General features: G+C 42.5%; 1 protein-coding gene and 1 long non-coding RNA gene across 3 annotated transcripts in view; one reads left to right on the top strand and one right to left on the bottom strand.

Moving 5' to 3' along the window:
- LOC110497132 (inactive serine protease PAMR1) overlaps positions 1-6,038 on the bottom strand; it is a 47,771-nt gene extending 41,733 nt beyond the window's left edge. Inside the window, exon 1 of one of the 2 annotated variants that reach the window (XM_021573108.3) lies at positions 5,599-6,038. In XM_021573108.3, the coding sequence (XP_021428783.3) occupies positions 5,599-5,761 (163 nt within the window). In that variant the 5' untranslated portion in view covers positions 5,762-6,038. The remainder of the gene's footprint in view (positions 1-5,598) is intronic. The other variant, XM_021573107.3, reaches the window with a different exon arrangement.
- LOC149985241 (uncharacterized) overlaps positions 1-17,227 on the top strand; it is a 1,026,866-nt gene that overhangs the window by 530,496 nt on the left and 479,143 nt on the right. The window lies entirely within an intron of this gene.

Below are 17,227 nucleotides of genomic sequence, written 5' to 3'. Positions count from 1 at the left end.
CTCTACAAATTCTCAGGGATGTTTTCAAGGCACAACCTTACTGAACATAACGCGTCAATGTAAACGTAGATTTTTGGATATAAATATGAACTTTATCGAACAAAACATACATGTATTGTGTAACAAGAAGTCTTATGTGTGCCATCTGATAAAGTTCATCAAAGGTTAGTGAATAATTTTATCTCTATTTCTGCTTTTTGTGACTCCTCTCTTTGGCTGTATGTTTTTTGTGACAAGGCAATGACCTAACATAATTGTATGGCGTGCTTTCGCTGTAAAGCCTTTTTGAAATTGGACACAGTGGCTAGATTAACAAGAAGTTAAGCTTTAATTTGGTGTATTGCACTTGTGAATGTATGAATATTTCGACAAAACATTTTTGAATTCCGTGCTCTGCCATTTCAGCGGATGTTGTCGAGGGCTTAAGAAGTTTTAAAACATAGTCTAATACAAATATTTACTTTAAGGTCCACGGAGTTCATAATTAATTAATAGGGTTCTATGTAGCCTAATTCTATGATTAGGCCTATAAAAATGTTTCGTACACTTAGGAGGTCCTCGTACCGGGAAGAAATTAGATCTACTTTCACCCCTGCAAAAATATGTGCGAATTTACTATGGCATGCATTTTTGTTACTAATTATCTTTAAGTTGTTTTCTGCAATTGCCAAGCCTGACAACATAATTGTGAGAGTGTGAGGGAAATAGCACAGACTTACCAAATCCTTTCCTATACTCCTTTCTCTCCTGCCTCTTTTCTTTAGGCATTACATATTGAACCTGAGACTGTCTGTCTGGGCTTTTAATGTGTCAATCTTACCTTGTTTGCCCTCTTTTGAACTGAAGGCACAGGTTTCATGTTTGTGTTTGCATAATCTTGTATAGTCTCTTTGGCTCCCTTTCTATGTGCACAGGCAATCACAGTATGAGGCCATTATCTGTATGCAAATACTATTCAGATCTGCCCACAACCACACCGGTGCATTGTAACAACCTGATATGGATTGTGCATGCCTCAATCTCTCCTGCCCAGGGCACTGATAGTCGTACACAACCCCTTACCACACAATAAGCTTGATTAAGAAATAAATGCTTGCATGTTTTGTGATATTGTCTTTCCTCACATAGCCTACAGACTATTTCTGATTGGGTTGCTTGTGAACAGCCCTGCTAGCGCTACGCAATTGTGCTAACTGCTCACAGCTTAGAACAGAAAACAGAAAAACACACCAACAAATAGAAAACTCCCCGGTAAGTTCTTTTTCCAGGCTTTTGGCTAGGCATGCAGATCTCTGTGCTGTTTGTGTGGCTACTCTTGCCTTATGTAATTGGTATCTGTTTTTTCCATCCCAGATGTTGTGGGAGATATGCTCCGACAAGAATGTCAAGGAGCCAGGGAAACCAAAAAAGCAATAATCTGAGCCTCTTCAAAGAAACCCTGTCACTTGGTGGATGGTGGGGAGAGGAGACCCCATTTCCCCCTTTAAAACACCATCCCCCACCCCATCCCATTGCTGGGTTTAGACACAGGTTGTAAGGTTGTTAACATGTGCCATCCGGCTTTGATGTGGATCCAGATGCTGACATCATTGTTTGGGAGCAGAACATACATTCAGACAGTCCTCCTACAAAGATGCTCATATGTCTGTATCTGAGCCCTGTCCTATTGCCCTGCTACCCTGCTGCCTTACTGCCCCCTCTATGGCACAGGTCTCACACAGTAACAAGACCTTCAGAAAGGTCATACACTATCAGACAAACACAAGCAGCATATAAAGGACAAACCATATGGACTGATACACCACTTCCAATACGTAGCTGCTCTGACTCATACACCACTTCCAATATGTAGCTGCTCTGACTGATACACCACTTACAATATGTAGCTGCTCTGACTGATACACCACTTCCAATATGTAGCTGCTCTGACTGATACACCACTTCCAATATGTAGCTGCTCTGACTGATACACCACTTCCAATATGTAGCTGCTCTGACTGATACACCACTTCCAATATGTAGCTGCTCTGACTATACACCACTTCCAATATGTAGCTGCTCTGACTGATACACCACTTCCAATATGTAGCTGCTCTGACTGATACACCACTTCCAATATGTAGCTGCTCTGACTGATACACCACTTCCAATATGTAGCTGCTCTGACTGATACACAAAATATGCCTATTGTGCAGAATTTTGTTGGCCAAAATCCTAATATTGACCATAAACCAGCTTGCACTCCAGCCCTGGCAGCATGCCAACTCATATCAACTCATGGCAGTCCCCCTATAAATGTATATTTTTGGGTCAAGCTGAAGGTTGCTCTACAGTGTCTTTTATTTGTTGTGTATAAAAAGTCCACACACTTCTTTTCATTCCTTTCATCTCTGATTTCACATCCAAATGCTTTGAGGCACAGCTGTGAGTACTGTACTCATCCCCCCACCCACCCAAAAAAACTATTCCCTGTCCTCTGCTCTAAAAATGGCACAATACCGTAGACTGCCTCTTTAAATAAAGCCTGCTACCCCAACTGAGGACCATTATGATCACAATAGAGTCAGAAACCACAGAGAGCTAGTGCGCGGGCATGCGTAAGTTCATGCATGTGTTAATGCGTGTGTTCATGCGTATGGGCGAGCGAGAGAACTGATGCGCTGAGCATTGCTGAGCAGTGAGTTAACGTCTTATCAGAGATTAATGCCGTCTGCATTCAGGGCTCTGTCATAGCTGTTAAAAATCTATATTTTTCTCTGTTGCCGCTTGTTGATGGCTACATGTGTTCATGTCACAGGAAGTGTTGTGATTCAGGAGCTGTGTGTCTTGTGGCCTCGCCACTGTTGTGTCAGGCTCTTTCTCTGGGTTGTAAATGAAAGAAACAGTTGCGTCAGGAAACATTGACTATCAATAAGATGACACATTGCATCTGCTACCAAAGAAATTGTCCCCGTACGCAGAGCAGAATAGCTGTAGTGTGTTCGTGTGTGCACTTTTGTGTGCATGCTGACTCTATGTGCTCCCTGGCTGCAGATGTCTAATATTTTGAGGTCTGAGCGATTTAGCGGCCGTGGAACAGGAAACTCCTCTGGGGGTTGTGGTGTACCAGTGGAGGCTGCTGAGGGGAGGACAGCTCATTATAATGGCTGGAACGGAGGAAATAGAATGGTATCAAACCATGAATTTGATGCCATTCAACTCATTCCGCTCCAGTCCTTACCACAAGTCCATCCTCCCCAATTAAGGTGCCACCAACCTCCTGTGTGGTGTACAGTATGTGGGATGGAGTGTGTTGGGGATACTGTAGCTCTGTTCACACAAATGGATCCTGATCCCAAATAATGGTCTCCATGGACAACCTCTGCAATGCTTTTAAGTAAACATCTGTCTGATAAGAAACCACAAGCCCATTTCAGTACATACACCCGTTTCTCTATTATAAACTTTTGTTAAATTGTATATTGTGTGTAAAAATGTATACTGAAATCTAGGTCAAACAGGAGCCTGAAATTTGCACATTTGTTTTATACATTTGGTCTGTTAACTTGAGACTTGAACTGAACTCTTTCAGACAATATGATATTCTATTTTCCAAACGCTCAATTTCGCCAACATTTGCTCATCAATGGCCGACTCTCCATACCCTTCCCCCGTCACTCTCTCTTTGTCACGGATCCCTCCAGAACTTTCATTACGCACACCTGTCCCCTATTCCCACTGATTAGTACTTGTATAAGTGTGCCCTTTGGTTTCCATTGTGTGGTCGATTATTGTTACAATGTCCATGGTGCGTATGAGTACCTGTGCTGTGTGTTTTGGCTTTCGTGCCATTGTGAATTGCACAGATGATTACGGATCTCGTCCTGTGTGTTAATCATTGTGCGCATGTGCTATTTATTCAAGGTACTCCTCGCTCTTTTGTTTTGGGTTTCTACCCTGGGTTTTGTTATGTGTTTGTTTGGTCTTCATCCCTGTGCCTTTACACGGCACGCCGTAATTTGGGCTTAATAAAAAAAACTATTATGCACTCTCCCGACCTATTTATGCCAACGTAACACTCTTCTCCTCTCACCTCTCCCACCTCCACTTTGCCCTTTCCCCTCATCCTTTCCCCTTTTTTTCCCTCCCCTGTTCCCTCTTAATTCTCCCCTCTTCTTTCTCCTTTTATCCCTCTCCCCTCTCCCTCTCTTCTATCTGCCAGTGACCGTGGTCTCTATTTACGACTGCTAACTACCCATTAGCCTAAACCAGCCTCCTGGGGATTCTTAGCCAAATAAGCTGTGAGGAGACATCATTGACTGACTGGAGAGTAGGAAATTTGTAAGAAGCACAGAGGTTCTTTGGAAGCACAGTGGAGGGAGAACCCCACATTCAACAGGAAAGAATGTCCAGGCAGCCTGCAGCCTGTTGCTGACTGAACTCAGCTTGAGCCTCAGAGTTAAGGATTCTCACAAGATTTATCTGTCTGTCTTTGTCTTTGTTTTTAAATCTCTCTCCTGCGCCCCCCCCCCCCCCGTCTCTCTTTGTCTCTCCATTTGTCTCTCTCCCTCTTACGTTTCTTCTTTTGCACTGTCCTCATGCCAAGTACTTGGCTCCAGTGTGTAATCACTTAAGCTCTTTAAGAAAAACCATCAAACCCACAACCTTCCCTCTAGGCACAGTTCCATAGTGATTGCTGTTTTGCTCAACCGATTTCATCCTTCATCAACTGATTGTATAATGAATTTGAAGCAACTGGTACATTAATAGCCTGAGTCAGTCTCACTGCTGTAATTGCTGTTTATTATCAGGTAAGTAGTAAACTCTGGCACATCTCTCATCACCGAAGGGAGGTATCTTGGTTACAGGTGTTTAAAACGGTTGTAGTCTACCTCGTAAAACGTTTTACATTAGGCTTTATTGTACTGCCATAACACCTGGAGGTGTTAGTTATAGTTAGTAAGTCTCTGTGTAGTTCACTGGAAAGTTATGAGAGACACAGTATGGTAGACACATCAGCAGAGACTGCATTATTCACTCCAATATGATACACACCCTGCAGCGGTTCAAATGGTCACGAGGGCCAATAGACGGATGCTTCTAAGCAGACCTCATCCACAACACTCTGTCAATAGACACAGACTGCCAAATGTTTAACAGGATGATAAGCAGGCTCGGAATGGCTCCATCGATTTACAAGGAATGTGTGGCTTTGTTTGGGATCCAGCACATATCTCAGATAAGAGATGGTCAGTTGAAATTAAATCATTTTAAGTGCTCAGCAGATATGAAATCATGTTGCACGGTAAGTAAAGGGTGAGGAAAGAAAGAGCGTGATGACTCTTAAGTGGACAATAACAAGTTAAAACACCAAGAGGTTGACTCATGCAGGATCCCAAAGCAGGATCCCACAGCAGGTTCTTTAAGTCAAACCAACAACAAACTCTGTTTCCTCCCTCTACAAAAGCTTCTACTTAACATCTCACTGTATGGCTCTTCTTTCACAAGGCACTCTGAAAGCCTTTCTGCCCTTTAAGAGAAAAAGAGAAGGAGAGATAAAGACAGGAGGAAGGGTGGAGAGACAGAGAGAGCCATATCTGATTTTGCAGGGGCTCTTACCGTAGGGCCATGCTAGCCCCTGGTACAGGGAGATGAGGATGAAGAGAGTGATGAAGAGGGAAGATCCACGGGTCCCGGGGGAGTGGTGGATGCCTGTGTGAGGGAGCGTAGGGGTCCCCCCGTGGCTTTCCCCCAGCTGCAGTCCCCGTACCGCAGAAAGCATGCTGCAGTCTGGAGCTCTGTTTACTTTCTGAGCTCAGCTGGTTTGACATCACACTCTTTCTCTTTCTCTCTCCCTCTGTTGCTTTCTCTTTCTCCCTCCCTCTCTCTTTCCTTCCCTCACTCTCTGAATTTGTCTCTTCCCCCTCTCTCGTTTCCACCCGCTCTCTCTCTCTATCTCTCCCTCCCCCCTTTGCTTCAGGTTACAGCCCAGCTTGGTAAGGAGCTCTAGTCAGGAAGGGCTTCCAACAGCCCCGCTCCTCTCTTCAGACGATGTCACTGCTCTTGAATTTAACCATAGGCTGTTTTAACCCATTATCCTCTCACTCAGCTGTATACAAAAACACACGCAAACACACACACACACACACACACACACACACACACACTCTCTTTTCAGAAAGAGAACTAACTCTAAGAGGTGTATTAATAAGGTGTGTAAGGTGTCTGGTCCAGGAAAATAAAATACCATTTTATTTGTCACATGCTTCATAAAACAACACGTGTAGACTAACAGTGAAATGCTTACTTACTGGTCCTATTCCAAAAATAAATACACAGTGAATAACAATAATCAGTCAAAAATAACATGGCTATATGCAGGGAGTACCAGCACTGAGTCGATGTGAACGGGTACGAAGAAATTGAGGTAGCTATGTATACTACTGTTCAAAGGTTTGGGGTCACTTAGAAATGTCCTTGTTTTACATGAAAACACATGTGAAGTTAGTTTCAAAATGAATAGGAAATGTAGTCAAGATGTTGACAAGGTTATAAATGATGATTTTTAATTGAAATATTAATTGTGTCCTTCAAACTTTGCTTTCGTCAAAGAATCCTCCATTTGCAGCAATTACAGCCTTGAAAACCTTTGGCATTCTAGTTGTCAATTTTTTGAGGTAATATGAAGAGATTTCACCCCATGCTTCTTGAAGCACCTCCCACAATTTAGATTGGCTTGATAGGCCCTTCTTACTTACCATAGGGTCAAGCTGCTCCCACAACTGCTCAATAGGATTGAGATCTGGTGGCTGTGCCAGCCACTCCATTATAGACTGAATAACAGCTGACTGCTCTTTACTAAATAGTTCTTGCATAGTTTTTATTTTTTTAACTAGGCAAGTCCATTAAGAACAAATTCTTATTTTCAATGACAGCCTAGGAACTTGTTCAGGGGCAGAACAACAGATTGTTTTTACTTTGTCAGCTTGGGGCTTTGATCTTCCAACCTTTCAGTTACTAGTCCAACACTTTAACCACTAGGCTATCTGCTCCCCAGCTGTGATTTGGGTCATTGTCCTGTCATAGGAGGAAATTGACTCCAATTAAGCACCATCCACGGGGTATGGCATGGCGTTGCAAAATGGAGTGATAGCCTTCCTTCTTCAATATCCCTTTTACCCTGTACAAATCTCCCACTTTACCACCATCAAAGCACCCCCAGACCATCACATTGCCTCCACCATGCTTGGCAGATGGTGTCAAGCACTCCTCCAGCATATTTTTTCTTTCTTCTGCATCTCACAAATGTTCTTCTTTGTGATCCGAACACCTCAAATTTGGATTTGTCGGTCCATAACACTTTTTTCCAATCTTCCTCTGTCCAGTGTCTGTGTTATTTTGCCCATCTTAATCTTTTGGATTTTTCTTTGCAACTCTGCCTAGAAGGCCAGCATCTCGGAGTAGCCACCTCACTGTTGACGTTGAGACTGGTGTTTTGTGGGTACTATTTAATGAAGCTGCCAGTTTGAGGACTTGTGAAGCGTCTGTTTCTTAAACTAGACACTCTAATGTACTTGTCCTCTTGCTCAGTTGTGCACCGGGGCCTCCCACTCCTCTTTCTATTCTGGTTAGAACCAGTTTGTGCTGTTCTGTGAAGTGATTAGTACACAGCTTTGTACGAGATCTTCAGTTTCTTGGCAATATCTCGCATGGAATGGCCTTCATTTCTCAGAACAAGAATAGACTGATGAGTTTCAGAAGAAAGTTATTTGTTTCTGGCCATTTTGAGCCTGTAATTGAACCCACAAATGCTGATGATCCAGATACTCAACTAGTCTAAAGAAGGCCAGTTTTATTGCTTCTTTAATCAGAACAACAGTTTTCAGCTGTGCTAACATAATTACAAACGGGTTTTCTAATGATCAATTAGCCTTTTAAAATGATAAACTTGGATTAGCTAACACAACGTGCCATTGGAACACAGGAGTGATGGTTGCTAATAATAGACCTCTGTAAGCCGATGTAGATATTCCATTAAAAATCAGCCATTTCAAGTTACAATAGTCATTAACAGCATTAACAATGTTTACACTGTGTTTCGGATCAATTTTATATTATTTTAATGGATTTTTTTTTTTTTTTTTTCAAAAACAAGGACATTTCTAAGTGACAAACTTTTGAACGGGGGTGTACTTATAGGCATGGCTAAAGTGACTAACCAAGAGGATAGATAATAGACCGTAGCAGCAGTGTGTGTGTGTGTGTGTGTGTGTGTGTGTGTGTGTGTGTGTGTGTGTGTGTGTGTGTGTGTGTGTGTGTGTGTGTGTGTGTGTGTGTGTGTGTGTGTGTGTGTGAGTGAGTGCTGTCAGTATGCATGTTATTGTGGCTTGGGGTAGAAGCTGTTCAGGGGAATGTTGGTTCCAGACTTTGTGTACTGGTACAACTTGACGTGCATTAGCAGAGAGAACAGTCTATGGCTTGGGTGGCTGGAGTCTTTGACAATTGTTTGGGGGTTCCTCTGACCCCACATGGTAAATATATATTTGTTTGATTTATTTAATTTAACCTTTATTTATCGAAGCAAGTCAGTTAAGGACCAATTCTTATTTACAATGACGTCCTACCAAAGGCAGAAGGCTGGGATTAAATAGAATAAATTAAATAAAAATATACACACATCCCGACAAGAGAGACAACACAACACTACGTAAAGAGAGACCTAAGACAACAACATAGAAAGGCAGCAACATATGACAACATAGCATGGTAGCAACACAACATGACAACAAAATGGTACTGTAGCAACACAACATGGCAGCAGCACAACATGGTAGCAGCACAAAACATGGACAAACATTATTGGCACAGACAAAGCACAAAGGGCAAGAAGGCAGAGACAACAATACATCATGCAAAGCAGCCACAACTGCCAGTAAGAGTGTCCATGATTGAGTCTTTGAATGAAGAGATTGAGATAAAACTGTCCAGTTTGAGTGTTTGTTGCAGCTTGTTCCAGTCGCTAGCTGCAGCGAACGTAAAAGACGAGCGACCCAGGGATGTGTGTGCTTTGGGGACCTTTAACAGAATGTGACTAACAGAACAGGTGTTGTATGTGGAGGATGAGGGCTGCAGTAGATATCTCAGATAAGGGGGAGTGAGGCCTCAACCAGTGGGTCTTGTGATGGGTATACAGAGACGACCAGTTAACAGAGGAGTATAGAGTGCAGTGATGTGTACTATAAGGAGCATTGGTGGCAAATCTGATGGCCCAATGGTAAAGAACATCTAGCTCTTTGAGGGCACCCTTATAGTGGTCCTGAATGGCAGAGAGCTCAGGCCCAGTGATGTACTGGGCTCTCAATGGTGTAGCTGTTGAGCTTTTTTAGGATCTGAGCGCCCATGTCAAATCTTTTCCACCTCCTGAGGGTGAAGAAGTGCTGGCATGACCTCTTCACCACTGTTTGGCTGTGTGTGTACCATGTTAATTCCTTAGTGATGAGGACAGTGACGAACTTGAAGCACTCAACCCGCTCCACTACAGCCCCATCGATGTGGATGGGGCATGCTCACCCCTCCATTTCCTGTAGTCCACGTTCAGCTCCTTTGTCTTGCTGACATTGAGGGAGAGGTAGTTGTCCTGGCACCACACTTCCAGGTTTCTGACCTCCTCCCTATAGGTTGCCTCATCGTCATTGGTGATCAGTCTTACCACCGTCGTGTCATCAGCAAACTTCAAGATGGTATTGGAGTCATGCACGCCCACGCAGTCGTGGGTGAACAGGGAGTACAACAAGAGGGGACTAAGCACACACCCTGAGGGGCCCCCGTGTTGATGGTCAGCATGGCATATGTGTTGTTGCCTACACTCAACACCTGGGGCAGGCCCGTCAGGAGGTCCAGGATCCAGATTCAGAGGGAGGTTTTCAGTTCCAGGGTCCTGAGCTTGGTGATGAGCTTGGAAGGGAGTATGGTGTTGAGTGCTGAGCTGTAGTCAATGAATAGCATTCTTACATAAGTATTACTTTTGTCCGGGTGGATGAGAGCAGTGTGAAGTTTAATAGAGATTGTATCATATATGAATATGTTTGAGCGGTATGCAAATTGGAGTGGGTCCAGGGTGTCTGGAATGATAGAGTTAATATGAGCAATAACCAGCCTTTCAAAGCATTTCATGACTATAGATGTGAGTGCTACAAGGCAATAGTCATTTAGGCAGGTTACCTTGGCATTCTTGGGCGAGGGGACTATGGTGGTCTGCTTGAAACAAGTTGGTATTACAGACCGGGCCAGGGATAGGCTGAAAATGTCAGTGAAGACACTTATAGCTGGACAGTGCATGCTCTAAGTACGCATCCTTGTATTCCATCTGGCCCCATGGCCTTGTGAATGTCATCGGGAACAGATGGTGCTCTTATACATAGTTCAGTGTTGCTTGCCTCAAAGCAAGCATAGAAGGCATTTAGCTCATCTGCTAGGCTTGCAATGCTTGACAGCTCCCGGCTGGGTTCCCCTTGTAATTCATGACAGTTTGCAAGCCCTGGCACATCCATCGAGCGTCAGAACCGGCGTAGTAGGATTTGATCTTAGTCCTGTATTGACACTTTGCCTGTTTGATTGCTCGTCGGAGGTTGTAACAAGATTTCTTATAAGCATGCAGACTACTGTCCAACTCCTTGAAAGCTTCAGCTCTAGACTTTAGTTCAGTACGGATGTTGCCTGTAATCCATGGCGTCTGGTTGGGATATGTAAGTATGGTCACAGTGGGGATAAACTCTTCAGTGTTATCGGATGAATCCTAGAACATATTCCAGTCTGTGCTAGCGAAATAGTCCTGTAACTTAGCATCCACTTCATCGGACAACTTCTGTATTGAGCACGTCACTGGTACTTCCTGTTTTGAGTTTTCCCTTGTAAGCAGGAAGTAGGAGGATAGAGTTACGGTCTGATTTACCAAAGGGAGAGTGAGGAAGGACCTTGTATGAGTTTCTGTGTGTGGAGTATTTGTATTTGTATTTGCGAAGGCAGCAGCTACTCTTCCAGGGGTCCAGACAAATTAAGGTAGTTTTATACAATTAAAAAAATATTACAAAACATTCACAGACCATGTGCCCTCAGGCAACTAGTCCACCATTACAACATACAGTTGAAGTCGGAAGTTTACATACACCTTAGCAAAATACATTTAAACTCAGTTTTTCACAATTCCTGACATTTCCGTCTTAGGTCAGTTAGGATCACCACTTTATTTTAAGAACGTGAAATGTCAGAATAATAGTAGAGAGAATGATTTATTTAATATTTTATTTCTTTCATCACATTCCCAGTGGGTCAGAAGATTACATACACTCAATTAGTATTTGGTAGCATTGCCTTTAAATTGTTTAACTTTGGTCAAATATTTCAGGTAGCCTTCCACAAGCTGCCCACAATAAGTTGGGTGAATTTTGGCCCATTCCTCCTGACAGAGCTAGTGCACCCCACAACATGATCAAATCAAATCAAATGTATTTAAAGAGCCCTTCTTACATCAGCTGAAATCTCAAAGTGCTGTACAGCAACCCAGCCTAAAACCCCAAACAGCAAGCAATGCTTATTTTTCAAAATAAAAGCCTGAAACTATGTCTGAAGACTGTTGACACCCTGAGGAAGCGATAGGAAAAGGAATCTGGTTCATATCCCTTTAAATCCAGCAAAGGGAGGCTATGGAACATGGAGTTTTCAAAATAGAAGCCGCTTCCTGTTTTGATTTTCCTCAGGGTTTCGCCTGCAATATCAGTTCTGTTATACTCACAGACAATATTTTGACAGTTTTGGAAACTTTAGCGTGTTTTCTATCCAATACTAATAATACTATGCATATATTAGCAACTGAGACTGAGGAGCTGGCCGTTTACAATGGGCACCTTTTCATCCAAGCTACTCAATACTGCCCCTGCAGCCATATGAAGTTAATTCACACAGGACGCCGGATAAAACAGGAGAAATACTCCAGATATAACAGACTGACCCTAGCCCCCCGACATACACTCTGCAGCATAAATACTGGAGGCTGAGACAGGAGGGGTCAGGAGACACTGTGGCCCCATCCGATGATACCCCCAGACAGGGCCAAACAGGCAGTCTATAACCCCACCCACTTTGCCAAAGCACAGCCCCCATAAAACTAGAGGGATATCTTCAACCACCAACTTATCATCCTGAGACAAGGCCGAGTATAGCCCACAAAGATCCCCGCCACGGCACAACCCAAGGGGGGGGTGGGGGGGGGTGGTGCAACCCAGACAGGAAGACCACATCAGTGACTCAACCCACTCAAGTGACGCACCCCTCCTAGAAACGGCATGGAAGAGCACCAGCAAGCCCCTGTAATAGGGTTAGAGGCAGAGAATCCCAGTGGAGAGAGGGGAACCGGCCAGGTAGAGACAGCAAGGGCAGAGACAGCAAGGGCGGTTCGTTGCTCTAGTGCCTTTCCGTTCATCTTCACACTCTTGGGCCAGACTACACTCAATCATAGGACCTACTGAAGAGATGAGTCTTCAATAAAGACTTAAAGGTTGAGACCGAGTCTGCGTCTCTCACATGGGTAGGCAAACCATTGCATTAAAATGGAGCTCTATAGGAGAAAGCCCTGCCTCCAGCTGTTTGCTTAGAAATTCTAGGGACAATTAGGAGGCCTGCGTCTTGTGACCATAGCGTACGTGTAGGTATGTATGGCAGGACCAAATCGGAAAGATAGTTAGGAGCAAGCTCGTGTAATGCTTTGTAGGTTATCAGTAAAACCTTGAAATCAGCCCTTGCCTTTAGCCTGTTGAATCTAGGGTCATTTTTTTTTATTTTGGGAAAAATAACGTACCCAAAGTAAACGGGCTATTTTTCAGGACCAGAAAATATAATATGCATATAATTGACAGCTCAGGATACAAAACACTCTAAAGTTTCCAAAACTGTAAAGATATTGTCTATGAGTATAACACAACTGATATTGCAGGGAAAAGAATGAGAAAAATCCAATCAGGAACATAGCGGTTTCTAAATAAGAGTCCCTTCATATGCTTCCCTATTGAGCAGTGAATGGGATATCAAAGAGATTCCTTGATGTGTCTAGTATCACAAGACATAGTTTCAGGCATTCATTTTGAAAAATGAGCCTGAGCGACAACATTACGTCCACCTGATGGCTCTTTGTGTATTTCTCACGCAAAAGACAGAGGTAGCCATTTTTCCACCCGGTCTTACTGAAAAAAGCTCTGTCCCGGTTGATATATTATCGAATAGATATTTGAAAAACACCTTGAGGATTGATTATAAACAACGTTTGCCATGTTTCTGTCGATATTATGGAGCTAATTTGGAATATTTTTCTGCGTTGTCGTGACCGCATATTTTCAGAATCTGAGATGACAGGGTGATTAACAAAAGGCTAAGCTGTGTTTGAATATATTTAACTTGTGATTTTCATGAATCTGAATATTTTTTAGTAAGATTTTTTGTCCGTTGCGTTATGCTACCTAGTGTCAATTCTCCCGGATCCGGGCGGGAAAGTTTTTTTTCCAAAAATGAAAATACTGCCCCCTAGTCACAAAAGGTTAATCCACCTGCTGTCTCAGATTTTGAAATTATGCTTCACAGCGAAAGCAATACAATCATTTGTGTAAGTTTATCGATCGCTCGACAAAACAATAAGTATACTTAGCATCAGGTAACTTGGTCATGAAAATCAGAAAAGCAATCAAATTAATTGTTTACCTTCGATGATCTTCGGATGTTTCACTCACGAGACTCCCAGTTAGACAACAAATGTTCCTTTTGTTTCATAAAGATATTTTTTTATATCCAAATACCTCCGTTAGTTTGGTGCGTTATGCCCAGGAATCCACCGGAAAGAGCGGTCACGACAACGCAGACAAAAATTCCAAATTATATCCATAATGTCCACAGAAACATGTCAGATGTTTTTTATAATCAAACCTCAGGGTATTTTTCAAATATCTCTTCGATAATATATCAACCGGGACAGTTGGCTTTTCACTAGGACCGGGAGTAACAATGGCCGCCTTTCTCTTTTGCGCACAATTCACTCTGAGAGCCCCCACCTATCCACTTGCGCAATGTGGTTGTTCACGCTCATTCTTCAAAATAAAAGCCTGAAACCATGTCTGAAGACTGTTGACACCTTGAGGAAGCGATAGGAAAGGAATCTGGTTGATATCCCTTTAAATTGAGAAATGGGAGGCTATGGAACATGGAGTTTTCAAAATAGAAGCCACTTCCTGGTTTGATTTTTCTCAGGGTTTCGCCTGCAATATCAGTTCTGTTATACTCACAGACAATATTTTGACAGTTTTAGAAACTTTACAGTGTTTTCTATCCTAATCTGTCAATTATATGCATATTCTAGCATCTGGTCCTGAGATATAGGCTGTTTACTTTGGGAACGTTATTTTTCCAAACATAAAAATAGTGTCCACAACCATCAACCATCAAGATTAATAGTCAGATTCAACAGAAGATCTCTTTGTTTCTTGGGACCGAGAACAAGCTTCTCTGTTTTGTCCAAGTTTAAAAGTAGAAATTCATGAACTTTCTTGTGTCTGAAACACAGGCTTCCAGCAAGGGCAATTTTGGGGCTTCACCATGTTTCATTGAAATGTACAGCTGTGTGTCATCCGCATAGCAGTGAAAGTTAACATTATGTTTTGGAATGACATCCCCAAGAGGTAAAACATATGGTGAAAACAATAGTGGTCGCGAAATGGAACCTTGAGGAACACCGAAATTTACAGTTGATTTGTCAGAGGACAAACCATCCACAGAGACAAACTGATATCTTTCCAACAGATAAGATCTAAACTAGACCAGAACTTGTCCGTGTAGACCAATTTGGGTTTCCAATCTCTCCAAAAGAATGTGGTGATCGATGGTATCAAAAGGAGCACTAAGGTCGAGGAGCACAAGGACAGATGCAGAGCCTGGGTCTGACGCCATTAAAAGGTTATTTACCACCTTCACAAGTGCAGTCTCAGTGCTATAATGGGGTCTAAAACCAGACTGAAGCATTTTGTATACGTTGTTTGTCTTCAGGAAGGCAGCGAGTTGTTGCGCAACAGCTTTTTCAAAAATGTTTGAGAGGAATGGGAGATTCGATATAGGCCGATAGCTTTTTATATTTTCTGGATCAAGGTTTGGCATTTTCAAGAGAGGCTTTATTACTGCCACTTTTAGTGGGTTTGGTACACATTCGGTGGATAGAGAGCCGTTTATTATGTTCAACATAGGAGGGCCAAGCACAGGAAGCAGCTCTTTCAGTAGTTTAGTTGGAATAGGGTCCATTATGCAGCTTGAAGGTTTAGAGGCCATGATTATTTTAATCAGTGTGTCAAGAGATATAGTGCTAAAACACTTGAGTGTCTCCCTCCCTCCTAGGTCCTGTTAGAGTTGTGCCGCCTCAGGACAACTGAGCTTTGGAGGAATACGCAGATTTAAAAAGGAGTCTGTAATTTGCTTTGTAGTGATCATGATCTTTTCCTCAAAGAAGTTCATGAATTTATTACTGTTGAAGTGAAAGCCATCCTCTCTTGGGGAATGAGGCTTTTTAGTTAGCTTTGCGACAGTATCAGAAATAAATGTAGGATTGTTCTTATTTTTCTCAATTAAGTTGGAAAAATAGGAAGATCGTGCAGCAGTGCCACCCCCATGATGCTGCCACCCCCATTCTTTACAGTTGGGATGGTGTTCTTTGGCTTGCAAGTCTCCCCCTTTTTCCTCCAAACATGGCCAAACAGTTATATTTCTGTTTCATCAGATCAGAGGATAGTTCTCCAAAAAGTATGATCTTTGTCCCCATGTGCAGTTGCAAACCATAGTCTGTATTTTTATGGCAGTTTGCAGCAGTGGCCTCTTCCTTGCTGAGCGTCCTTTCAGGTTATGTCGATATAGGACTCGATTTACTGTGGATATTGATACTTTAGGACCTGTTTCCTTCAGCATCTTCACAAGGTCCTTTGCTGTTGTTCTTGGATTGATTTTCACCTTTTCGCACGTTCATCTCTAGGAGACAGAACGCTTCTCCCTCTTGAGTGGCTGCATGGTTCCATGGTGTTTCTACTTGTGTACTATTGTTTGTACAGATGAACGTTGCACCTTCAGGCATTTGGAAATTGCTCCCAAGGATGAACCAGACTTGTGGATGTCTACAAATTTTGTTCTATGGTCTTGGCTGATTTCTTTAGATTTTCCCATGATGTCAAGCAAATAGGCACTGAGTTTGAAGGTAGGCCTTGAAATACATCCACAGGTTCACCTCCAATTGACTCAAATTATGTCAATTAGCCTATCAGAAGCTTCTAAAGCCATGCCAAACTTATCTGGAATTTTCCAAGCTGTTTAAAGGCACAGTCATCTTAGTGTATGTAAACTTCTGACCCACTGGAATTGTGATACAGTGAATTATAAGTTAAATAATCTGTCTGTAAACAATTGTTGGAAAAAATACTTGTGTCATGCACAAAGTAGTGGTCCTAACCGACTTGCCAAAACTATAGTTTGTTAACAAGAAATTTGTGGAGTGGTTGAAAAACGAGTTTTAATGACTCCAACCTAAGTGTATGTAAACTTCTGACTTCAAAACTTATTAATGTGGGCTATTTTGTGCACTTTTCTTCTGGAATGCTTACTTGCATTCATTGCTTTACTGGGAAGCTTAGCAGTACTAGATGTGCCCATGTTATTTATGTTAGTGCAGGGTGAGCTGCTCACAGTGGACTTCTTCCTAGACCACACCGGCTTAGTGCTAACAGTATACAGCTGGTTCATAGGCACATGATGACTGCATACAAAAGCTGTAGGAACAGTAGAGGCATTCAGTGCAGTTAACGGAACATAACTTAGGTTACTTACATTGTGTCTACTGACGCCCCTGGTGTAATGTACATTTTCCGAAGCATCATGACAACTCTGTGTCACAATGGTAGGGATTAACTGAGCTGGGCTTTAGTCATTGATAAGTCATTGACTCAATGCAGCCTTATAGTGCTCTGAAAGGATCCAGAATCCCAAATGATATGGGTGGATCCCATGCTCCTTATTAAATGTGTTTTGTTTCCAAAAGGTATCAAAATTGTCAACAAACGTTATACCCATTGAGCTGCCATAGCCAGTTGTGAAGAGAAATAATCCTGTTAAAGCATTCAATGCCGCATTTCAGAGATGGTAGAGGACCAGATACAGTATGATGGGTCTTTTGTTAGTG

This window comes from Oncorhynchus mykiss, chromosome 2, assembly GCF_057628025.1.
Source record: "Oncorhynchus mykiss isolate SJ-2025 chromosome 2, ASM5762802v1, whole genome shotgun sequence".
Lineage (NCBI taxonomy): Eukaryota > Metazoa > Chordata > Actinopteri > Salmoniformes > Salmonidae > Oncorhynchus > Oncorhynchus mykiss.
Note: the sequence above shows the minus strand (reverse complement) of the source record. Positions and strands in the feature narration are given on the sequence as shown.